General features: G+C 35.1%; 1 protein-coding gene across 2 annotated transcripts in view; it reads left to right on the top strand.

Moving 5' to 3' along the window:
• The window catches only part of LOC124359002 (cyclin-G-associated kinase), a 107,859-nt gene that overhangs the window by 56,350 nt on the left and 31,976 nt on the right, over window positions 1-19,533 (top strand). Inside the window, exons 13-17 of one of the 2 annotated variants that reach the window (XM_046811329.1) lie at window positions 6,613-6,746; window positions 7,991-8,104; window positions 10,383-10,488; window positions 11,994-12,160; window positions 16,482-16,672. In XM_046811329.1, coding sequence (XP_046667285.1) covers window positions 6,613-6,746; window positions 7,991-8,104; window positions 10,383-10,488; window positions 11,994-12,160; window positions 16,482-16,672 — 712 coding nt within the window. The remainder of the gene's footprint in view (window positions 1-6,612; window positions 6,747-7,990; window positions 8,105-10,382; window positions 10,489-11,993; window positions 12,161-16,481; window positions 16,673-19,533) is intronic. The other variant, XM_046811330.1, reaches the window with a different exon arrangement.

Here is a 19,533-nt window from a genome sequence, read left to right as displayed (position 1 = left end):
ACTAGGTCATGTGCCACAGTTAACATGTTAAACTTCATCCAGTACACACTAGGTCATGTGCCACAGTTAACATGTTAAACTTCATCCAGTACACACTAGGTCATGTGCCACAGTTAACATGTTAAACTTCATCCAGTACGCACTAGGGCGTGTGCCACAGTTAACATGTTAAACTTCATCCAGTACACACTAGGTCATGTGCCACAGTTAACATGTTAAACTTCATCCAGTACACACTAGGTCATGTGCCACAGTTAACATGTTAAACTTCATCCAGTACACACTAGGTCATGTGCCACAGTTAACATGTTAAACTTCATCCAGTACACACTAGGTCATGTGCCACAGTTAACATGTTAAACTTCATCCAGTACACACTAGGTCATGTGCCACAGTTAACATGTTAAACTTCATCCAGTACACACTAGGTCATGTGCCACAGTTAACATGTTAAACTTTCATCCAGTACGCACTAGGTCATGTGCCACAGTTAACATGTTAAACTTCATCCAGTACACACTAGGTCATGTGCCACAGTTAACATGTTAAACTTCATCCAGTACACACTAGGTCATGTGCCACAGTTAACATGTTAAACTTCATCCAGTACACACTAGGTCATGTGCCACAGTTAACATGTTAAACTTCATCCAGTACACACTAGGTCATGTGCCACAGTTAACATGTTAAACTTCATCCAGTACACACTAGGTCATGTGCCACAGTTAACATGTTAAACTTCATCCAGTACACACTAGGTCATGTGCCACAGTTAACATGTTAAACTTCATCCAGTACACACTAGGTCATGTGCCACAGTTAACATGTTAAACTTCATCCAGTACACACTAGGTCATGTGCCACAGTTAACATGTTAAACTTCATCCAGTACACACTAGGTCATGTGCCACAGTTAACATGTTAAACTTCATCCAGTACACACTAGGTCATGTGCCACAGTTAACATGTTAAACTTCATCCAGTACACACTAGGTCATGTGCCACAGTTAACATGTTAAACTTCATCCAGTACACACTAGGTCATGTGCCACAGTTAACATGTTAAACTTCATCCAGTACACACTAGGTCATGTGCCACAGTTAACATGTTAAACTTCATCCAGTACACACTAGGTCATGTGCCACAGTTAACATGTTAAACTTCATCCAGTACACACTAGGTCATGTGCCACAGTTAACATGTTAAACTTCATCCAGTACACACTAGGTCATGTGCCACAGTTAACATGTTAAACTTCATCCAGTACACACTAGGTCATGTGCCACAGTTAACATGTTAAACTTCATCCAGTACACACTAGGTCATGTGCCACAGTTAACATGTTAAACTTCATCCAGTACACACTAGGTCATGTGCCACAGTTAACATGTTAAACTTCATCCAGTACACACTAGGTCATGTGCCACAGTTAACATGTTAAACTTCATCCAGTACACACTAGGTCATGTGCCACAGTTAACATGTTAAACTTCATCCAGTACACACTAGGTCATGTGCCACAGTTAACATGTTAAACTTCATCCAGTACACACTAGGTCATGTGCCACAGTTAACATGTTAAACTTCATCCAGTACACACTAGGTCATGTGCCACAGTTAACATGTTAAACTTCATCCAGTACACACTAGGTCATGTGCCACAGTTAACATGTTAAACTTCATCCAGTACACACTAGGTCATGTGCCACAGTTAACATGTTAAATTTCATCCTGTACGCACTAGGTCATGTGCCACAGTTAACATGTTAAACTTCATCCAGTACACACTAGGTCATGTGCCACAGTTAACATGTTAAATTTCATCCTGTACGCACTAGGGCGTGTGCCACAGTTAACATGTTAAACTTCATCCAGTACACACTAGGTCATGTGCCACAGTTAACATGTTAAATTTCATCCAGTACACACTAGGTCATGTGCCACAGTTAACATGTTAAACTTCATCCAGTACACACTAGGTCATGTGCCACAGTTAACATGTTAAACTTCATCCAGTACACACTAGGTCATGTGCCACAGTTAACATGTTAAACTTCATCCAGTACACACTAGGTCATGTGCCACAGTTAACATGTTAAACTTCATCCAGTACACACTAGGTCATGTGCCACAGTTAACATGTTAAACTTCATCCAGTACACACTAGGTCATGTGCCACAGTTAACATGTTAAACTTCATCCAGTACACACTAGGTCATGTGCCACAGTTAACATGTTAAATTTCATCCAGTACACACTAGGTCATGTGCCACAGTTAACATGTTAAACTTCATCCAGTACACACTAGGTCATGTGCCACAGTTAACATGTTAAACTTCATCCAGTACACACTAGGTCATGTGCCACAGTTAACATGTTAAACTTCATCCAGTACACACTAGGTCATGTGCCACAGTTAACATGTTAAATTTCATCCAGTACACACTAGGTCATGTGCCACAGTTAACATGTTAAACTTCATCCAGTACACACTAGGTCATGTGCCACAGTTAACATGTTAAATTTCATCCAGTACACACTAGGTCATGTGCCACAGTTAACATGTTAAACTTCATCCAGTACACACTAGGTCATGTGCCACAGTTAACATGTTAAATTTCATCCAGTACACACTAGGTCATGTGCCACAGTTAACATGTTAAACTTCATCCAGTACACACTAGGTCATGTGCCACAGTTAACATGTTAAATTTCATCCTGTACGCACTAGGTCATGTGCCACAGTTAACATGTTAAACTTCATCCAGTACACACTAGGTCATGTGCCACAGTTAACATGTTAAACTTCATCCAGTACACACTAGGTCATGTGCCACAGTTAACATGTTAAATTTCATCCAGTACACACTAGGTCATGTGCCACAGTTAACATGTTAAACTTCATCCAGTACACACTAGGTCATGTGCCACAGTTAACATGTTAAATTTCATCCTGTACGCACTAGGGCGTGTGCCACAGTTAACATGTTAAACTATCCAGTACACACTAGGTCATGTGCCACAGTTAACATGTTAAATTTCATCCTGTACGCACTAGGTCATGTGCCACAGTTAACATGTTAAACTTCATCCAGTACACACTAGGTCATGTGCCACAGTTAACATGTTAAACTTCATCCTGTACGCACTAGGTCATGTGCCACAGTTAACATGTTAAACTTCATCCAGTACACACTAGGTCATGTGCCACAGTTAACATGTTAAACTTCATCCAGTACACACTAGGTCATGTGCCACAGTTAACATGTTAAACTTCATCCAGTACACACTAGGTCATGTGCCACAGTTAACATGTTAAACTTCATCCAGTACACACTAGGTCATGTGCCACAGTTAACATGTTAAACTTCATCCAGTACACACTAGGTCATGTGCCACAGTTAACATGTTAAACTTCATCCAGTACACACTAGGTCATGTGCCACAGTTAACATGTTAAATTTCATCCAGTACACACTAGGTCATGTGCCACAGTTAACATGTTAAACTTCATCCAGTACACACTAGGTCATGTGCCACAGTTAACATGTTAAATTTCATCCTGTACGCACTAGGTCATGTGCCACAGTTAACATGTTAAACTTCATCCAGTACACACTAGGTCATGTGCCACAGTTAACATGTTAAATTTCATCCAGTACACACTAGGTCATGTGCCACAGTTAACATGTTAAACTATCCAGTACACACTAGGTCATGTGCCACAGTTAACATGTTAAACTTCATCCAGTACACACTAGGTCATGTGCCACAGTTAACATGTTAAATTTCATCCTGTACGCACTAGGGCGTGTGTGCCACAGTTAACATGTTAAACTATCCAGTACACACTAGGTCATGTGCCACAGTTAACATGTTAAATTTCATCCAGTACACACTAGGTCATGTGCCACAGTTAACATGTTAAACTATCCAGTACACACTAGGTCATGTGCCACAGTTAACATGTTAAATTTCATCCTGTACGCACTAGGGCGTGTGCCACAGTTAACATGTTAAACTATCCAGTACACACTAGGTCATGTGCCACAGTTAACATGTTAAACTTCATCCAGTACACACTAGGTCATGTGCCACAGTTAACATGTTAAACTTCATCCAGTACACACTAGGTCATGTGCCACAGTTAACATGTTAAACTATCCAGTACACACTAGGTCATGTGCCACAGTTAACATGTTAAACTTTCATCCAGTACACAGTAGGTCATGTGCTGTAGTTAACATGTTAAACTATTCAGTCAATGTGTTAAACTTCAAACACTTTTACACCTGTATTATTGGTTATAAAATTATAGAATATACCTCATTTTAATGGTATGATAATTATATATCCAAATTGTTTTTACTTTTTCTTATAAATTGTATAATTTTGTAGTATTTAAACATTAAAATACATAAAAAAAGTTTTATAATTTTGTTTTTGGTAGCAAATTAATTATTAAATAACTAAAATGCTTTTGGACTTGTATTAATTATATCTCTAAACTGAGGTACTCACAATTTTACTACTAAAATTAAGGACGTAATAGTGTTAACATCGTTCTTAAAGGGCTTATATCAAGATGGGCATCAGTACATCCGGTTCTTATGGAATTAAAAACACTGATATCCCTTATTTGGTAAAGAACGTTATGAAATAGTGTTATGGAAAACTATAGTGTGATTTTAATAGCCAGGCTAAAAATTGCATTTTAAATTTTTGTTGCCAAAAATATATTTATACTATTTATTAGTATTGTTGCTATACAACATATGACTATTAAAACTGATGTTTATATACAAGAAGTACGCATGCGCTAAACACAAATAACCTAGCTGTGTATCATGAAGTCACTTTTCAAATGTAGTACCTCCTGTGTTTGTTTAAGGGCTTTTAACCCTTTGACGCCCTCACTGGGCGGCGGGGTTTCACTTAAATCTCACGTCCCACGCATCGTTCTAGTTATTTGCCTCTAACTTTCTTATTTTTTATTCAATTGGTTCAAAGTAAAGTTTTTATTTTGTAAAACTAAATTACCTTTATTTTGAGTTAATCTTACGAATATCCCGACAATTAATATATGTGTTTTACATTAATTTAGTTCGAAAAACTTGTGTTTCATTACATTAAACGTGTTTTGTGGTGAAAAAAAACCTAGAATTAAGCTGTTTTCAAATACTTGAAATCATTGAAATTAGTTTTAATATCAGTATACAGCTTATGTTAGATTTTAATTAGAAAAGAAACATTTTCTTTGGGATAAGAATACACCAATACGTTTTTATAGTTACAAATTGTATCGAGTAGAGTTCAGTAAGTTAAAGTTATTTACACAGATCGAAATAGTTTCGAGTATGATTTTCGAGTCTTTTAATTATGTAGGATGGTGTGATACCTTTGAAAGCAAGGATCCAAACACAATCCTACGTGACAACCACTGCAGTAGATAGTGGATCTCTTCTCTCCTCCGGCTTTGCGGCAAACTACACCGCGTCGTCGAGTGTTGGATTGTTTTGGCCAGTGATTACTATTTCTAGCAGAAAGCCTGGTGGTTTCTCGTATGGTAGGACTCTGAACAATTCGCTCAGTGGAACCAAAACAAAGAATAAGTCCTTGGACAAGCTGTAGTCGAAAGCCACTAAGAGGCTTCTTTGTTCCATTTTCAGGTTTGTAGAGAATATAGCTGATCAATTCAGTGGTATCCAAAAAATGGAATCAAATCAAATCAAAAATTCTTTATTAACATATATATTGAGTACAGTTTTGGCGTCAAAAAAATCATACACTTAATTAAACATTATACAATCAAAAGGTTACAAAAAGATACAGAGTCAATGAGATAAAGTAGTTAAGTTACATTGGATATTTGATGTAGTCAGAAAGGTCAAGCATTGAAAAATTCCTCTAGAGTATAAAATGATTTCTGTAGCAGCCAGGTCTTGAGTGATCTCTTGAAGTTCTTGTCTTCTCTATTTCTCTTCAGTTCTTCCGGGAGTTGGTTGAAAAATTTGCTTCCCATGTATGTAGGTTTCTTTTCAAACAGGGTCAGGTGATGTGTAGGTAGGGCATAGTCATAGGCGTTCCTAGTGTTATAGTTGTGATTGTTACCTAGGTGTTCAGGTTTCTGAGTTATTGTGTAGCAGATGGCCTCGCAGATGTAGAGTGAGACCACTGTCAAGATTTTAAGTTCTCCAAAAGCTTGACGGCATGACTCGAGAGAAGTCAGTCCTGCTAGTATTCGGATAGCTTTTTTTTTGTAGAACTAGAACACGGTCCCTGTTTCTTGCGGAAGAATAGTTTCTTTGCAAGTAAACGTTTCAAAACAAAGTCAACAATTTCGATTTGTTTTGTTTGAAAAATACAACCTTCTAAGAAACGAACAAAAAAACATTTGGTATGAAAAGGTTAGTTCGTTTAGGAGATACAAAATAAAGAACAAAGCACTACAGCGCGGGACAGCAGGTGTCACGCTCGCTACTCAGCCACCCAAGTATGCCGGGTCAGACGCTGTCCCGCGCGCTACTACTCGGCCACTCATCACGAGTGGGACAGACGCTGTCCCGGCCGACCTCAAAGAGTTAATATTGGAAAAGGTTTTATGTTTCCAGGATGGTAAAGCAAGCTCTGCGATGTTAGTGAGCGCGTTTCTCTTGTTCGTCGGATTTGTGCGGAATCCAGAAGATGCTGCGCAGTTGTTTGCCGTCAGACGAACACCACCTGGACTTCAGCCTTCAGAGATGAGGTAAGCTTTTTTTTGGTTCTACAGTATATTTTACAATATCAACCATTTTGCTGCTGACATCAACATAGTTTAGACACTCCGATTTTCCAATTTTTTGTTATATTTTCTTTCTTATTTATAAGACATAGAAACTGTGTTTAATGATACAGGTGCCATACATATTGATTAATTTAATCTATGACTTGTGTATTTGTTTAGGTGTTTCTATGAACGTGAGCAAGTAAAGAAATTATATGCTGAATGTACAATGCTAAATTGAGTTCCTTATTCTAATTTTGACTCAGTTTCTTAGTATTTTCAGTTGAAATTTAGTAAAAGAGTTAGTCAAATGTCTCTTTTTAACAACAATACTTTAGTACAAAACATTATTTTTACCAGCGTTCATGTTCATGATATATTTATTAGGCATTTTAAATTACTTCCTCAACAGTTTTTATTCACTGCAGTAAAAATAGATGGTGGTGAAAGGATTAACATCTAATGTGACAAAAATAAAACAGTAAGTCTTTAAGATTTAGTTTGAAAAATAAAAATTTCTTCTTCAAGATTGGATATAAAAATTACTTTGTCATACGTTATTCCATCTCACCTCACCAAGGAAGTGAAAAAAATCCAACAGTATTTGAATGAAATCTTGTAATATAACCAATATGCACAATTGTCATATAATGATTCAAATCCCCCATCATTAAAACTAATTTTAAAGAAAGACTGATAAAAGTGTTAACAGAAGCAAAACGGTTGCATGAGAAAAATAAATCTAGGATTAATCTAACAATTTCAGTCAAAATTCAAAATATATTTTCGTATGTGTGTTTCCCACAGTAAACAATTCTGTTAATATAATTAATCATTTTGCACAGTAACATTTTAAATAATTTTTGTTTGTGAAGTTTAACTGTGGACAACTTATGTTTGCTCTCAGCTGTGTTATTGAATTAATAAACCATTCAACTTTTGCTCACTTGTGATTATTGTACAAAAATCTTATAGTATTGTAGTATTATTACAAAATACACTGTCATAATTTACAGTCTTGTAATTGCCCCTTCTTGGTATACTGCGTGTGTACTGTGAGTGTAAGAGCACTCTGCTCACTCATATCTCAGAAGTAAAGTAAGCCAGATTTCTACAAAAATTCTCTATTGAAACTAAAAACAATTCTGAATTCTCAAATTGCATTCAGGCTTGTGAGAGCAGGAAGTAAGGAATATGTAAAGGCCATGTTTATGTTTCATGTGTAGATATCTTCACTACCTAGCAGATGTGCTGAGATCTCCGCCCTACTGTCCACACTTCAAGCCTATGAAACTGGTCTCCATCACCCTGCAACCGGTGCCTCTCTTCAACAAAGTCAGGTATGTACTGCTGTTTGAAGGCCAGGTGTTGGGAAAGTTGAAGCAGAGTAAAGTTGTGATCTTGATCTCAAAAATTGTTAAGTACTGTACAGATGAGCTAATGTCCCCCTAGTACCTATAATGAACAACTCCTTCATTCACAGTCAATACCCAAGTGCACTCAAACTATCCAAAGTTTTCTCTGAACACAAATATTTATTATCACCCAATATCACTAATAACCACATTTTCAAAAATTCTTAGGAGGCTCGTGCGCCACCTCAAAAAGCAAAATCTCGTTTCTGAGTCTCAACAAAGGTTTCTCCAAGGCAGATCGATAATTTCTGCTATTATTAGCCATGTTGAGTACATCATAGATCAAATAAATGAAGACCAGTTTATCTCTGTCCTCTTCTTTGATTTCAACGTTTGATTGCGTTGGACTAGACCTGATTGCTTAAAAACTTTAACATGTTAGGGTAGAAGGTTTAGCAAATAAATTTTTTGTAAATTACATTTGCAGCCGATCCCAGTTAATATGGCTCAAACATACAAGCAACGGTTATTCTTGCTGTTTTAAACCACCATCAGTGACAAGAGGTGTTCCTCAGGGATCTGTTTTGGGCCCAATCCTGTTCATACTTTTCACCAACAATTTACCAGATTACCCTGAAATGTTAGTGACAATACTACCAGCTTGATTTATGCAGACGACACAACACTACTCATAAACAACAACACAGCAGATGGTCTTCTTACAAGTGCGTCAAATGGCTTAATTCCATCTTACAGACGTTGCAGAACTAATGACTTAGTAGTAATTTCTTCCAAAACAGTCCAGGTAAATTTTAGTAAGAAGAAACGAGAGAATATGACCAAAACTAATACCCTTATAGGCAACCAAGTAAAATTCCTTGGTGTGACACTGAAATGTGAATTAACTTGGAACGAGCACATAAACCAACTACGTAAGAAGGTGAGTACAGCGGTGTGTGTTGTAAAATGCAAAATGGAACGGAGGACGAGAAGCTGCAATAACTGCATATTACGCGTTTCGTATGGGCTTGCGGTGTGGGGTCGCTCGTCGATGGGAAATCTTAACAGAATTCTACTCTTTCAACAGAGGCTATACATGCCTTTGCCGACTTTCATCTTTATGAAAGCTGCACATAAGCCTTTCAGTCATTTGGGATTCTCGCCATCACCATTCTATTCTATACACCCAAGAAGTTATTCTTCACACTGAAAAATTAAGTCTTCTGACAAGGAAAGAGACACGTCTATAAAACACTCAAAGCACCCATCTATACTGTAACACCATCACACAAGTCTCTGAAAATAAAGCCTTCTTACATTTACATTGGTTGGAAGCTGGGAAACATCCTATCCCAACATTTTAAGGTTCTAAAAGGATATGAATTCAAGAAAAGTCTATAGAGTTTCTTGGTCAGCTACCCGATCTACAAGCTGGAGGAATTCATGGCCATAACTACCTGACACATTCTATTCGATATTCTTAGTTTAACCCATAATTTATAATTCTGATACCTGTACAACCTGTATGTTATTATTGTACTTGACCCATTTCTGTGCTTGAAGTTAATGTAATAAAGAATTTGACCATTGACTAGTTCTCTCTTCATGTTTAAATTGCTAGAAACATGGCACTTTCTCAGCCGGTATGGACATTAACTCTCCTAGTGGCCATTATAGTCGAAGTGTTGTATTATTAAAGCATCGATTAAAATATTAACCCCAATAAATTGTGAAGTATTTTTAAGACACTTTTCAAACATTTCTATGAGTTTAATATTTGTGTTTTAAAATTTTAAACCATCTTTTACTTTCTTGATTCTTAATGAAAGATGTTTCAGCATAGAAGACCTTAAAAGTCATTTCTGTTTTTATAAGACAATCTTTAAGGATTGGTACTGAAATATATTTTTAAATTGCTTGCAATGCTGTTCAAATTTAGTTCGTAATTTATCTTTCGTTGAGTGTTTAAACACAAGGTATGGATTTTGTAATGTTCAAGGTATCTTAATACTTTTTCCTAATCAAAATGTTTGTAAAGAAATTGAGAAATATTTATAATACCTATTTAATATTAGAAGTTGTTGAGAATTAACTATGTACGACTGAACATAGAAAATGATACTACCATAAGATAATAATTATTCTAATTTATAAAGTTCAAATCCTCTCTTAATTTTAGGAATCATCTTGTATCAACATATAGTTTAACTACTTGGGTTGGTCATATTACAATGTACTTACAAACTGTCGTGTAATATTACAGGGATGGATGTCGACCTTATGTGGAAGTCTACCAAGGGGAAGAGCGTGTGATGAGCACTCAACAGGAATATGAGCGCATGACACTCTTTAACATCACTCATGGCAAGGTATGCATTCATAGTTGGCTGCAGATCTACCCATTCAAACCACCATCCCGTAATGATCATCATTACTCGACTAGTGTGTTAATGTTATAATTACATAATGCTTTGATCAGATGAGCAATGTTAACTTGTGGTGTCTGCTCCTGTACTGGCACCCTTTTTTTAGCCGTTTCTAAGAATTACATTAAACTGTTATATACCACTAAAAATTCTTCAAATATAGAACTTATTATATGTAATTGTTTTCAGAATATTCCAAATAATAATAATAAATTATATTCATTAATATTTTCTTATTTTCAAAAAATATTTCTGTGTTTGAATTCGCTTGATATAAATTTTTTAAATATTTTATAACTTTGCATTATCTTATCATATATGTGTAAACGATTTATAAAAATTCACCAAAAAATGGTCCTATATGCTGATGATATATCGGTAGTTGCCTCAGATAAAAACAAAGATCAATTGGTTGAGACATTAGTGGAGAACTTGAATTTAATGAAGGAATGGTTTTCAGCAAATGGGTTAAAGCTTAATCCAGAAAAAAACTCAATTTCTCCATTTCCCTATTAACTACCGAAATTCTTCCCATAGTGATTCCTCTTTTTTCCCAACAGATTTTAACATAGTTTCAGCAACAAAATTTTCTAGGAATCAAAATAGACTGTTTAACTTGGCACCACCACATTAATGAGCTACTGACAAAACTTAGTAAAGTGTTTTTGCCCCTCTCACTCTTTTACGCGTTGTTGACAAACACACTCTCAAACAGATTTACTTTGCCTATGCTCATTCACATTTATGGTATGGAACGATCTTCTGGGGAAATTCCCCTGCCTCTGAAAAAGTGTTTTTTATCCAAAAGAAAATGGTAAGACTGATCAACTCAGCTCCTTTTTGTGACCCAAGCACTTGCACTTAATAACAAACTAAACACAACATTAATTATCAAAACTGAACTACAGAATACAAGTCACGATACGTCTGCATTTGTCAACCAACCACCTACGACTGACCGTACTGACTGATGGCTTGTTTCTGCCGTGACGATCGCCATTTGCTATTGGCCTCTGGTCAGACGTAGGTGGTTGGTCAGCGAATGCAGACCTATTGTGACCTGTATTCTGTAGTTCAGTTTTGATAATTAGTGTTGTGTTTAGTTTTTATTAAGTGCATGTCTTGGAGTTTAGTGAAGTTGACACACAACATGGTAGTTGTTATTCCTGACTTACGCGTGTCACAACGCTCTGGTATGACTTGTTTATTTTAACTTAGTTTGTAATTATGTCTTAGGTTAGTTATTTACCTGAAAGAAGAGATCAGATTGCAAATCTCGAAATATAGTGTTACTGATATTTTGTATCACTGAACGATGGCAAATGTCCGGAAAAATCCTGTTTCCTTCACCTTTAATTTTTTTGCACTGGCTCTCCAAGCACCTCTTTAGAGATAGAGGGTAAATGGTATTGTCCAAAGTGTTACAGTAGAGTTGTAACATTGAGCAGCGTGCGTTGTTGCAGATCACGCTGCCTCTGAACGTGACAGTGGTAGGTGACGTGACGCTGGTGGTGTATCATGCAAGACACGTGTTGGGTCGTCCCACCGGCATTAAGATACTACAGCTGCAGTTACATACGGGCTTCATTGCCGGCAACACACTCAACTTCACCAAGTAAGTTACTGAATATCATTTTAATTAGTTCATCTAAATGATAAAACTTACAGTTTAACAATTTATCTTCAATTCTTCTTAAACTGAATTGATTGGGTTTTGTATTGAAATATTCCTCAAAAGAGTATAGAGACAAATTAGATAAATAATCCTTTACTTCTTTTTTAAATTTTAACAGATCTGTTTCCATTGTCAATTTTGTTGGTAAATTATGTAAATATCTCACACCTCTGTAATTGTGAAATTCGAGATTGTGTTTGGATCGATATGTCTATTAAAACAAGTATTATATGTATGTTTATTAGTTTTTAGTATAGAATCAAAAAATTGTTTTATATAAATTATTGATTCAAATATGTGTAAACTATAATACTGTCAGAATTCCAAGCTAAAAAAAAAAATATGTTTAACAGAATCTGTATATCTTAAATGTTTCATAACTCACAAAAAATTTTTTGTAGGACCAATAGCCTATTTAAATTGCTTATCGTTGTTGCTCCATAAGCTAAATGTGAGTGGATCAGTGATAAATATAATATTTTAAGTGTGTTTAAATTACTAATTTTTGCCATTTGTCGCAATGCATATAGGCCAGTAGCATCTTATTAGTAACATGATCTACATGTCTATCCCAAGCTAAATTTTTGTCTATTATAAGTCCTAAACACTTTGTGTGGTGTACTTGTTTAAGTCTGTCATTGTTTAGAAGAAATAGGGTTCTGTCACAATTTTGGAGAGCCGATGGCCGCACGGTCTAAGAGATGTGACTTTGTATCTGAGTTAGTGACACCACAGGTTCAAATCCTGTCTGTGACCGTAGCACTTTTTATCAGTACCATCGACCTTGTTCTGACCAGTGATTCTCCTTGAAGTTGATCATATGTGGATTCTGTGTCAATTTTATCAGTCCCACTTGTTTTTTTTTTAATTTTTTTTTATACTCTGAGGGAAAGAGATGATTGTCCCCACTTAGTCCTAAAAGGACCTTTGCACCTCCCTTATATTTGTGCCCTCAGAACCTAAGACTTTTGCAGAAGCCGATCAGATTTGAGGGCTCCTGTTCTCTGATGTCGTTGGGGCTGAGGAGATACGCCCCTAGGAATCGTTTCCGAATTGTGGATATGGCAGGACAGTTTTTCCAAATGTGCTCTGCTGATTCCTCCTCTTCTCCCCAGAGTCTACATTCGTCAGTCTGACTAAGGCCCACCCTCATAAGATTGTTTCTAAGGGGGCCATGTCCTGTCAACATCCCTAATATCAGTCTTATATCCTCCTTACTCTCATCTAGGAGAGATTCCCACCCTTTAGCATAAGGAGAGATAAAAATTTATGATTGTCTTAATCTTAAGCTCCACTTGTTGGTCACCATATGAAGTAGATAAATTTTAGTCAATTATTGAGGTCCCACGTTGTTGCATCATATGATGATGTTCAATTTGTGTAAATTATTATAGACCACGTTGTTTGTCATAATGATGATGCTCAGAAGTTGAATGTCGTATTGATGAAGATTTGGTGTGTGTTGGTCAAATTTGAACAGTATTCAGCCCCACTTAGTTTGAGCCACATTATGATGTTCAATGTATATGTAGTGTGACACACTTTTATACTATGTATTTATGACTCACAATTTCTCTTCAACTGTTGCAATATTACTTTTTTTGTAAAGTAGATTTCATTATACCCAGTTAAACTTTCAAGAACTGATTTCACTTGCTGGGAAAATAAAGAACCCACTTTCTTCTTTTAAAAGCATTTAAATCACTGATTCATTGGTTTAAAACACCACTTCAAACACCTTACGTCAATTTGCAGACACACACTTAGCAAGTGTTTACAAAACGTAAATTCATTATATTTTCAAATTAAATGAGAAAATCATATATTCACTTATTATTTCATCACATTAGATGTAAACAAATAAAATTAATTATCACTGTGTAAGATTTCACAAGTTAATTTTGAGAATCACATGTAAAAGAAGTGAGAGAACTTAAATACGTCCTTCTCTTAATGTTTCACTATCCAAAAGAAAGAAATCAGGTCGAGATCACTAGAACAACTTGGTCGCTAACAAAATGAGGGTTATAGACGGGAAATTAAGGGAAACCAGCAGCTCCTCAGCCTCCAACCCAAACCAATACGTTTAATTTGAATGACAAATATCCTTGTTTACATTTACAGGTTATACGTCAATTACGTTTAAACATGGGCGTGGCACTTAACCTTTTCACTGCTACCTCCTTACACTGCCACCCTTTTTAATGATTTTTAAATAGATATAGTTTTTTAACCAATTAGAATAAAACAATGGGACTTACATCCTTTTTAAAGCTGAGTTCTTTCTCTCTCTACACAAATATTTTCAAACAAAAAGTGTTGTTTTGAAACTTAAAAACAAAATTAACAAAAATTAAAAAGTTTACCAAAAGACATCACCTTGTACTTAGTCTAAAACATAATTGTTTCTTATTATTATTTGCTGTATTCAGTGTTGTCATTACTGTCACTGTAGCTACACATATTAACAATACAAATCCACTTATGTTTAAATATTTTTTTGTGTGGGAAGTCTTGAAATGTGGTTCTTTCACATGGCAATTTTGGTCTTGCTACACTGATAGGAAGTGTTTCTTCTTACAGCCTTTCCTAATTGTTTTTTAGTTATCAAAGAGTATGATAAAAAATTGTTATTATTATTTTGCTTATATTTGTTATTAGAGTAAAAATAATAATGTCAACAAACTTACTTGCATGTCCCAAGAAGTTCATCGGTAGTAAAATCACAAGATCATTAATCTGTGTCATCTTGGAACAAATCATCACTTTCACTGTCACAATTCATTGTATTTACTCACAAAACAATCGTAAACTAAAGTACTAGCAAATAGAACAATAACAATGCAGACGGCAAATTGTCAGAACGACAACAAACGGCCGACGCGATGTGACAACGAGTTTGTAAAAAACTTTTTTCCAATATTCCAGATGACTGCCAACAACTTTCCTTAAATAATAATCCATAGAGTAAGAAATAAAAACATGGAAATAGCAAATGACTATGAATGCTGAAGTCCAAATACGTTTAAATGCATATTACTGTACAAGTCGGTGCTATCAAATGACGTTGTTGGCACTGAAAGTGTTACAATTTCACGAAAAACTAGTTTTTGTTTATTCATTGCAAATCGGCTCTTGGAACCAAGTACCTGTAGGATAAATGTGGACTAGAGCACTTCACAATTCAACAGATAATTCTAAACTCAGTGACAGTTGGAATACCACTGGATTGGTGGACCATGCTTCCTTTGGAATCTCAAAGGGTTATGTTCTGTTCATTCATTCTTCGGATGGACTCCAATAAGAATATACACAAGAAGAAGTCATCATTTGGATGTCCAATGTAGAGCCAGTTGCTTGGTATCTTCTCAACTAATCTGATTAAGTTGTCACTGAATTCATGGTATAATACCGTATCTGATGCAGAATTAGAATGAATTTTATTGTCATTTTCTTTATAGAATGGGCAAAGTCAGACATAAAACAATAAATATTACAACACATTACAATACAGTATAAAATACAATGTGAACTTATTAATCGTTTTAATCTACCTCTGAGTTCAAAAAATTCATTCAATGAGTAAAAGCAGTGCAATAAAAAGTTTCTGAATATGGGTTTGCGCTTTTATGTGTCAATAGACAATAGATTTTTATTTCTCAGTCAATATATAGTGTACATAGAGAATTGTCATAGATTTAATATAAAGTCATAAGACCATCACTAAACATATTTTTAGACAACACAAAATTAATCAGTTCTTAATATAAAGATTCAGTAAGAAGTTTAAAACATTGTTCGCTATAAACTATCATAATCTGGAATTACTATTACAATTTAAAATAATAAAAAAACCCTATTTTTATATGACAGGGTCATCAAAAATTCATTTACCAAACAGTATGCTTCCATTAGCAAAGTATTTTTTATTTCCTTTAAAGACCTTATGCTGGACACCAATTCTTTGTTGCATTTCAATATTTTATTTATTATTTTACAAATCATATAATTTGGAAGAAATATGTTGTTTTATCTGTATAAAATTATGTCTGGTATTATGTTTATTGGTGTTTGTATTACGAGAAAAATTATATGTTTTTGTATGTTATATGTTGTCCTTATTTATGTTTATTTCAAATCACAGGACCCTAGTTTTCTTCAAAGTAAGCCTGTTAATTTTCATATCCATTGGTAATAATTTTAGCTGTTTGGCTATCTCCAAATCTTAAGTTCATACTCAAGAATGCTCTTAACTGTGCAGAAATGAACTGGACGACTTGTCTGAAGGTGAGCACTATCAAGGTGACAAGTTCTCGGTGGTGCTGTACATAGAGCTGCTGAAGGCTACGGAGACCTGTGTCACACCATGGCTGGACCACTACTCTCACAACTACAACTCAGACGTCCTCTTCTCCTCCACGATAGAGGCAGAGGAGACCCGAGAGAACTTCGGTGAGTTACTGCCTTTGTAAGAGTACGCAACACCAAGTGTCACGTAACGGGCTGTGTTGAGGTTGCATGTAAAAATTTAGAAGTCTATAGCTAATTTCAGTCTTGAGATGTCCTGCGAACAGATAGTCAAACTGTACAGAAAAGAAATGTTCACATCTCCCTGGCAGACAAAAGAGAAGTTGTGTGTTTACTGAGTGATTACTTCAAAGATGCTAAACCATCATAGAACTCATTCTTGTCTATGGAAAAATAAAGATTAATACAAAATACAGATGAAATCTTACGTAAGGTCTTTCCACATGATACATTCACATAGCAGTGTTTAAAATAGAAGAATGTCTGATTTATGCAGTACTGACACCTTAAAACTTATCTATTTTTCTCACATTTAGTCTCCCAAAACGAAAATCTCAGTGCAATACTAAAAGTTCAAAAAAAGCTGTCCGGACCATTTTTTTTTAATCTGTCAAAGAACGTTTTTAAGAATTAAATATATTAACTATATATGGACTTTATGTTTTTGAAGCCATCATGTATGTTAAACATCAAACATCCATCAGTAACAGTAATGTGGTGCATCACCATGACACCAGATATAAAAATGAATTTGTGATCTCTTGTCATCGTTAGGAATTATATAAAAAAATACATTTTATGTAGCAAATAAATGTTTAAGAAAAATTCTCGATCATATAAAAGTGAGGGTAAATTTACTTGTCTTAAAAGAAAGTTAAGAGTTTTTGGTAGGGTTAACTTTATATTCTTTAGAAGAATTTGAGCACTTTTCCTTAAGACTGTAATATTAAATTTTGTAATAGTAAGTGCATACTGTTTAATACTTGTTAGTTATCTGTTAATAATTAAACTATAAACTTTACGTTATAATTATATATTGTAATTTGACTACTTTTTTCATTAAATTGACGCTATTTGATGTTAAAATGTGCAAATGAATGAAAAAAGATTGTTTTGATTTGATTTGAAATAATAAAAGTTCCGGAGATGTGCGGAGGATACTACAATGCAAAAAGTGCACTGAAATCAACATTGACTTTTGACATTTAATTGAAACATTGATTGAAATTTGTATTTAACATTAAATTTCCATTCTTTTATTTTTACTTTATATGATATTAGGAGTTAACCGTGGCTTCACACGCATTTTCATTGATTTGGCACATGTATGAGCACTTCTGGTTTGAAAGAGTTATATTTTCTGTGCAAATTTTAAATTTTCCTTCTTGCCACGATCAAGAAAATATGTAAAATCTTATATTTTAGAACATATTCTAAGGTACATTTCTAATGGAGAGTACTTACCTGATCGCTGAAATCTAAAAACGAAGTTATAACTAATAGTTACTCCTTACAGAATTTACACACTATAAATGAAAACAAATTTAGAATAGCGGTTAAATTAATTAAACATATGGTTTTTGCTGTCATGAAGCAATGTTTACACAGAATAGTTGATGGGGGTTCACAGCACCTAATCTAATAGCACCTAATCTCACAGCACCTAAAATTTAAACCGTCTAATAGCACCGATTCTCATAGCACCTAATATCATAGTACCTAATCTCACAGCACCTAAGGAAATGCCCGAAAGTCGCACGGCACCTAAAGATCGTGCTGGAGTTTTATAGCACCCTAATATCACACCACCTAAAAGGGAGTGGTGGGGATCGCCGGAGGGGTAGGCCGCTACCACTGTCCGTGGCCAGTGGGCGACCGTCCGTTAGAGTCGCGTGGTTAGGGGGGAGCTTTTTGAGTTGGTTATTGACACGTGCTGTGCGGGTTGCATTAACGCGCTCGCTGGAAGAACACATACTAAAACATCTCACTTAAAACGTCTACCACATTAACATTTACCCCTTTATTACATCTGAAAAAGTTTGACGGTTTAGGTAGTATTAATCCATATACTATAGCGAAAGTGAGATATTTTTATTGATTGTGATAATCAAAAATATAAAGAAAAACACAGTTTTTTGTTTTAAATTTAAGCTTTCTCAAATTTAACTCCTCATAATTCAAAAATAATTACAGTTAAAAATATAATATATTATTTGTTGTATGTCTCTTAAAGAACAACATAATGATAATTCAGAGTTCTAAGTTAATAATTAAAGGAGTAACAAGTTTTTTTTGGGAAACTCATTAGACTTGTATTTATTTGTAAATCACGAAATTCTTATTACTAATTGTCTTTACTTTTGAGTGAGGGTGCAGAACAAGCGAAGGTACACAGTAACTGTGCCGGAACCTTACTACATTATGGCTTAATGATGCATACCAACTTGCCCCCGTGTGCCAAAAACACAAAATAAAAATATCGACAGTTTTATTTTCACACAAACCACAACAGGAAAAATGTTTAAATTAGGCTTGTATGATTCTGGTAAATATAATTAATTCAAGGAAAGGTAATTAAATTATTCATTTACCCAAAAACAAACATTTAATTAAACTTATATTTGTAAGTTTCACTAACAGATTAACTTGAGGGAAGTTAATATTCCTCAAAGCGAAGCGGCCCGAATACCTTCCATAATCTTATCATCATCGTCTTTGTTATCGGTGTTTATATTTTCACACTGTCTACCTCATGTTCACTAACACAGCCTTCCGACGAATTTCTGTCCTCCAATCAAAATATAAGGAGTCTCTCTACAGCCTCCTCCAGCAATCATTCATTGGTCCAAGCGTTCAATAACTATTTTTTGTATTTTCTACAACTTTCATCCAACAATCAGGTGTAGTCTTTTCCAAAGCTTCTTTACAAATTATGTGATAGAAGTAATAGTGAACGACTTATTATTTTTGCTTTTATGTAAATTAATTTGAGCCCATATTAGTTC

The sequence above is a fragment of the Homalodisca vitripennis genome, chromosome 4, assembly GCF_021130785.1.
Source record: "Homalodisca vitripennis isolate AUS2020 chromosome 4, UT_GWSS_2.1, whole genome shotgun sequence".
Taxonomy (NCBI): domain Eukaryota; kingdom Metazoa; phylum Arthropoda; class Insecta; order Hemiptera; family Cicadellidae; genus Homalodisca; species Homalodisca vitripennis.
This window is presented reverse-complemented; position numbering and strand designations above follow the sequence as displayed.